The following is a 7,310-nucleotide window of genomic DNA, read 5'->3' as shown; positions in this document are numbered from 1 at the left end:
GTTAATTTCCTAGAAGTAAAATTAAAAGACTTTAGTAAGACTTTTCAAATGACTATTAATTATGCCTGCTATTCTTTCATTTATAGACACTTTATTTTATCTGATATACAAGGTAAGGTTGGGAAAAATGAAATATTGTTAATTTCATTATACTTCAATAAATACTACTTTTTTATTAAAAATGTCTTTATCTTAATAAGTACTTTAATCAGAACACTAAAGTTGCAAATTTAGTTTATTCAACTAATGAAAAATATTCATCATAAAAACTTAATTGGTAAGGCCAGTTTTCATTGTCAAAACCTTGAGCCAAATAAGACAATGTTCAGAAAAAGTCGGATTTTATTTTTCAACTCAACAAGTATGCTATTACTCATCCTTAGAAATCTAAGATAGATAAATCTAAGAGCTCTGCCATGAGCTTTTTACCAGGATAAAGTTAAGACATCAGATTCTTATCAATACCTACACTCTCCTTACTTTCACCAGATTTTCTTTCCAGGGGCTGGATGAAAGAAAGTCTTAAACAAAGTGGTTATCATCTCTGATGTTCCACTATACAATGCATATTAACTTAGAATATCCCAACATGGAATTGCTAACTCAACACTTCACCCTTAACAGAAAAATGTATGGACACAGGGAACACATGAGGCCGTGCACTGGGCTTATAAATCCTTTATTAGAAGATGCTGCACTGACATCTTTACTTTGAACATTTTTCTTTGGTGCCAGGGAAGCTTCCCCAAAGTGAAGGATCACAGTAAGATTTGGAGTAAAAGCCATGTCATTTTTTAAAGCCAAAGACAAGCATTTGTGTCAAGAGATGTAGGAACTAAGAATCAGTATGACACCATAATCTCAGGGTGTTCTCACGCAACCAAAGGTTGTATGAAGGTTAAAGATTCTGGAAACTAAGCTCCTTAAAAATACCCATGCCCCTCTGTCCCTTGGAAATCTTTATGCACCTTCAGGGTATGTGTCCTCAGTTTGAAGACTTAGCCACGTAATTAATCAAACACGTATCCAAGTTAACTTCTTCAGAGGCAGGAGACCCACTGGAGGACTCCAAGGCTTTAGGAGACGGAGGCCTGACTAGGGAAGAACTGGGACTTGCCAATAACTGAATAAAACCAAGTCCCCCTACAAGCTCACTTCGGTGTGGAGGAGGAATGAACCTTTGCTTGTTAAACCACCAAGACTTTGGGATTGTTTGCTACAGCAGGTAGCCTCCCCTGACTAACAGAATAGCAGATGGTGCTGGACAGGGTCTCACTACTGCAGGGATGAAGTAGCCTTGTAGCCAAGAATTGCAATGTCCAGGTAGGGAATTGAATGGGAGTCACAACCAATTCTCCCGGGATTAGGTGGTGCCAGAGAGAGGCGGGATGGGGCCAAATCAAAGAGAATAGACTACAGGTTGCACCAACTATAGACTTCATGGCAGATTCCAGCAGAATTCCCAAGAGTGGGGCCAAACAACTACCTTCAGTGGACACCAGGTAACACACTTCCACAGTCCGTTATCACCTTCTCCCCCCAGTACCGCAAGGACACACCAAGTTCTCATATATCCATCCATCGTTTCGAGGAGGGAAAGGAAACTCCAAAAGACTGGACCTTTATCTAAAGACACCATCTAATCCATGCTTGATAGGGAGGGGACCTTTCAATAGAAGAAACATTTAAACTGCAAGAAGACTGCTGGGATGGGAAGAGCCATTGGACTTAAACAAGAAAAATCCAAGATTTTCCATTACCTAGAGTCTTAGAAAATAACTGATTTTTTTTTTTGGAGGGGGCACATTAATTATGCATAAAGTGTTTGTAACCCTGCTACTTTTTTCTTTTCAGGCTTCAGCTGTGAAATCAAGTTCAGATTAAAAATAGATATGGAAAAATGTTTATTAAAGTGCACATATATGAATAAAACAGACTACTTCGGTACTCTCTATTTCTGAACTTGCAGTATTGTGAAGGACTGCATGGTCTGTCCATGGGGACAGAGTCTCTGGAGATGTGGTTCAGTATCAAAGTACAGAGCATTGGCAAGCAGTACAGTTTCTTTCTGCAGAACCAGTTTATGAATGACATACTTGGTCAAATTGTTATGTGTGACTATTCCACTTCAACATAGCTTGACTGGAAGGATAATTGATTAGCTTTTTTTTTTTTTTTTTTTTTTTACCAAGTCCACTGAAAAGACCAGAACAGAACTCTAATTTCACCTGATAGATTGTTAAATTGGGCTTTTATATTATCTGGTTAGTTCAAGCCAATCATTCTTTTGAGTCATAAATATACAACGGTCACATAATATAATATCTTAAAAAAAATAAAGTCTTCAAACTTACAAAAAATATGGAAGCTGATTGTTCCAGTGTGTAAACTATACACACAACAGTAGCAAAGAGCTGCTTTGGGAAGCTGTATTTACTGTTTCAAGCTATGGGGACTTCATTCTGAGGGCATGCTCTTCAGATTGTAGTTCTAATGATGATGGTTTGCCACTGAGAAACGTACTCATACCTTCTCCCGGAGCTCCACCTTGTGACTAGTGGCCACCAGCTTTGAGGCAGTTGGTTGTAATAACTAAAATGCACACTCTAGGGAGACCCTGATAACCCCCAGTTTTTCTCTATCCTGGGACCTTACTTAATATTCATAACCAATTGATATTTTTTGCTCCTGCATTTCTTTACTGGTTTACTGCCCATTTTCCTTCATTAAAAAAGAAGTACCCTGAAAACAGAGATCTCATGGACCTGCTTACCCCAGTATCTCCAGTTTGTAGAATGGCACTTGATTCTTAATAGGAATTCAATAAACATTTATGGACTGAGGAAACCCTTAAATATTGATGGTGAAGTCATGTTTCTTTATAATAAGTTAATGAAGGAAGATAAAATCGGTCATTTAAAATTTACAGACAGTAGCATGCTTTTAATCATTATTTACCTACTGCACTTACTAGTTCAACACAATGGAGTTGGTTCCCCGGAACCACAGTTTACTAAACAGAACACTCCAAATAAACTCCCTTAAATAGCAAAGGGGTCTAAATTACTGCTGGAGAATAACTTACTTAGTGCCGCTCAACATATTCTTGAGTCTGGTTCTAATGGAACTATAATTCAGATCTTCAATTTTTCCCCTTTAAATTCAAGTTACATTCTACATTTTTTTTTGGTTGTTAGGAGTGTTAAATATTATTCTAAATATTATTTTAGTTTTTAATAAAACCCATGAGTTTTAACAGGATTAAGATCTCAATAAATTTCTTTTAAGCTTATCTCTAAGATATTTTTAACTATCAAACTTAGTCATCATTTAATAATGGAATATTTTGGGCCACATTGTGTGGTTGTTTATGAAAGCATGCTGCTAACCAAGATTTTACTATTCAAAGAAAAGTAAATTTTCTTTTCTTTTAGTTTGAGAAATCAGAAGTAATAAAAATGAGCCACCCTAAATATTAGTTTAGAGCCCAGAACCTGTCACTTTTAAGCTTAGAAATCAGTATTTTCCAAACCCTGCTGTTAAAACTGATTGAATTAAAAAGATTGCATTAAAAACAGAGAAGAAACCTCACAGGAGGTTTTTCCTTTTCCTATCACATATAAGTTTACAGTTTTACATCCTCTCTTTTCATGGAATGAAAGTGGGTAAATGTCTAAATAGCTGAGTTCTAAAATTCCCCCAAAAATATTTGGTAGAAACATAGTAATGCAAAAACTGTTATTAACATTGGTTTGAGAGTTTTCGAGAGGGAGTTTCTTTTAATAGTTCTTGTTTTCAGAATAATAACCATTGTGTAATTTCCCCTTTGAAAGAATAGATCACAGTTGCGGGAAATGAATAAATCAACCCCCATCTAATGTTACAATTCACAGTATAATGGCATCTGGTCTGTAAAGAAAAATACAGACGAGGCTCTCCTTGCGGTCTTCTTTACTCGTCCTCATGACTGTGGCTTTCTCTGGCTTCATTACTGTTGGTCATTGTTCTCAAGATCTGAAATGAGAATATTTTCTTCCAAATGTACTGCACTGAAGTTGGTTGTGGGATAGTAAGGATTCCGAAACTCCACGAGCCTCCTGAAGGCACCACTGCTGTGCTTGTTTATGCAGAAGGCAAGTGTGGAAATGGCCAGAATTGCTATCAGTGTCAGTGCTACTGCCAATGGTACGATGCTGTGACTTGGTCCTGAAAGAAGATGAAAAAAAGGGAAAACTTCAATGGTAATGAAGTACAACAGACACCCTCACATAGTTACTTTCTATTTTATTACTTCTAAGAAAAATCAAAATGTTCTCTACTGCTCCAAACATACCTTTTCCTGGATGTTCCTTTGCCACGTGAATATCTAAAATTAAATACAAAAGAAAATGAGATGAAGTTTTTCTTTTAAGTCAGCAAAATGGTGTCATTATTTGTAGCAGGGCTCAGCAAACTATGGCCTATGGGTTAAATCTGGGCTTCTGTTTTTATAAGTAACTAGAGGCCTGGTGCACAAAATTCGTGCAGGGGAGAGGTGTTCAGCTCGGCCTGCACCCTCTCACAATCCAGGACTACTGGCTCCTAACTACTTGTCTGCCTGCCTGCCTGCCTGATTGCCCCTAACCACTCTGCCTGCCTGCCTGATCGCCCCTAACTGCCTCTGCCTCTGCCCCCGCCACCGTGGCTTTGTCTGGAAAGTCATTTGGCTGTCCAGTCTAATTAGCATATTATGCTTTTATTAGTATAGATGTTTCATTGGAATTCAGCCACATTTCATTTCTGCATTGTGTGTGGCTGTTTTCATGCTATAGTGGCAGCAAGACAGAGACCATATGGCCCCCAGAGCCTGAAATAGTTCTATCTGGCCCTTTACTGGAAAAGTTTGCTGACCCCTGATTTACAGTAATCATTGTTAGTGCTTACAAACACATACACTGCCATTTTTAAGCCAAAGAATTCCCATTCAGTCTCAGCACTGTGCATTTTGTTTGCAATAAAAATGTGAGTAAAATATATCTGAGTAATTCCTGAATATTTGGATGCTAGGTGGGTCCACATTACATAGGGTGGAATCAAAATGATGAATCACCCTCTGACTTTACCCACCTGCCTCCCGTTTACATATAAATCCTTTTTTTTCTTGACATGGGGATAACTGCCACACTCCTTCGGGGATCCTCAGGGCAACACACAGATGAGGTTTGATGTGGTCCACCTCTGGCTTCCGAATGCCCCAGTTTGACTGGTCTGTGGGAGTTCCATCAAACCACTTCATGGTTTTATCTGTGGAAAAATTGCCGATTTAAAAATGGCCGTGGGTTATCTAACCTACGAAGACTAGAATGAACCATAAAAAGCAGCCCCTAAATTTAATGAGATTCTCTCCTTATCTGGTGCTTTTAACTCAGTAAGTACAGTTATGAACTCACCTTGTGAACAACTCCCGATTCATTTTAATGTAGTTCCAATTTAGTTCACCGAGGATTTCATGTTTGCTAACATAAGTTTGGATTTTGAAATATTTCTTATCATTATAAGCAACTTAAGGAAATCATTTAATAAACTAAACTAATAACATAGAAAAAAATCCTTTGAAGTCCTAACATCTATGTCATTACAAAATGGCTCACTTTCTAAAAGAATTTTACAGCGAGTTTCTTTAAATGGCAAGCCAGTGGCATACCAAAGGGTGGGGCCATTGGAGAGTCCATCCATGTGTAGGAAATGAAGGGGTGCATTATCCGAAAAGGATTTAAAATCAACAATAAAACTAACTAAAAATCAGTCAGCTTTTTATCACCATGTGCTAGAAATTCTAAATAATGTCAGTGATTGAAATAATACTGCTTGCCAGGGTAGACCCACCCTCTACTTTGGTACACCACTTGTTTTATAGGATTTAAGCTGTCCATACCACTTAAAATAATTGTATTCACATGTACTTTCAATAACCATCATTTAAATAAAGGAAAGAACACTATGCTCTCATTTGATTATAAACTTTGGTTGTTATGGGTAGCAAATAATTCTAATAGCATAATTCATCACTGAAACATTAAACAAATTTAATACTATTTATTTTTTCATTGCTTTTATTACTGCTAAAATTATTAAATTATCAGACAAAAAATTAGATTGCTTGCCAAATGTTACCATCACACTCTATTGTGCTTTTTAACACCCAGAAACCTGGGGTATTTTCAAATGAATATGGTTTTGGTGTCTATGACTCAGTCTGTGAACATAAAGTTCCAGTCAAGCATCTTCATGTACATAAACTTGTTTGTTTGTTTTCATTTGGGGTTATTTCACAGGAAAGGATAGCATAGAGAAAAGGGTTAGCAATGTTTTTGTTTGTTTTTTTGGAAGAAATGGCTTTAACACGTGTGCTATTTTTACATCAAATCTATCCAAGGAGAGTTTTCTGGTTTGTAGAGGCCGTTTTCACCAACCTTGACCACCATGTGCTTATTTATGCTCTCTCCTCTTTTCTACACCAATTACTTACTGTCATCATCAAACTGAGCATTCAACCAAACCATCCGGACAGAAGAAACAAAAACAGAAAGCTCTTCTAGGAGAAATGAATTTTCAGCCTCATCCTTGATTGTCAAAAGATTAGATCCTGTAAAAGACAAACAGCAAATGAACAAATACTTGTGTTTACATGTAAATACAATTTTAAAAATGTCTCCCATACCATAATTTGTAAAGCTCAGGCTTTGAAAAGTGAAAATTTCCAGTGTATGTAATTGATTTTTGGTGAAAAATGTTAAAGCAAAACCACATTTATTAAGAGATACAAGTTTTAATCTCAGAAGTAAAAGCATAGAATATTAATTTTAGGGAACATAAAAAATCTGTAATTCAAAAGCATTCAAAAAGAACATTTTTTGGGGGGGGGGGAGTACAGTATTCTGAGACATCATCTTAAGTTTTAAAGTTTTATACTGGACATTTAATCCTATATAATAAAAGCCTAATATGCTAACTGTCTGGTCTACTGGTCTGGTGGGCCGTTCAATCAATCAAAGCATAATATGCTAATGATATGCTAAGGCCACTCAACTGCTTGCTATGATGTGCACTGACCACCAGGGGTCAGACGCTCAATGCAGGAGCTTCCCCGTGGTGGTCAGTGTGCTCCCACAGGGGGAGCGCTGCTCAACCAGAAGCAGGGCTCACAGCTGGCGAGTGCAATGGCAGTGGTGGAAGCCTCTCCCCACTCTGTTGCAGGCAGGTGGTAAGGAGCAAGGGGTCCCGGACTGCAAGAGCCCTGGACTGCGAGAGGGATGTCTGATATCCCCCAA

At 37.6% G+C, this 7,310-nt stretch overlaps 1 protein-coding gene across 1 annotated transcript in view; it reads right to left on the bottom strand.

Moving 5' to 3' along the window:
* Positions 1-707: 707 nt before the first annotated feature.
* PLA2R1 (phospholipase A2 receptor 1) overlaps positions 708-7,310 on the bottom strand; it is a 108,460-nt gene continuing 101,857 nt past the window's right edge. Inside the window, 5 exon segments of the mRNA XM_079781872.1 lie at positions 708-3,996; positions 3,998-4,206; positions 4,334-4,366; positions 5,107-5,283; positions 6,509-6,625. Of these exon segments, the coding sequence (XP_079637998.1) occupies positions 3,952-3,996; positions 3,998-4,206; positions 4,334-4,366; positions 5,107-5,283; positions 6,509-6,625 (581 nt within the window). The 3' untranslated portion in view covers positions 708-3,951.

The sequence above is a fragment of the Cnephaeus nilssonii genome, assembly GCF_951640355.1.
Source record: "Cnephaeus nilssonii genome assembly, chromosome: 10".
In the NCBI taxonomy this organism is placed as follows: domain Eukaryota; kingdom Metazoa; phylum Chordata; class Mammalia; order Chiroptera; family Vespertilionidae; genus Cnephaeus; species Cnephaeus nilssonii.
This window is presented reverse-complemented; position numbering and strand designations above follow the sequence as displayed.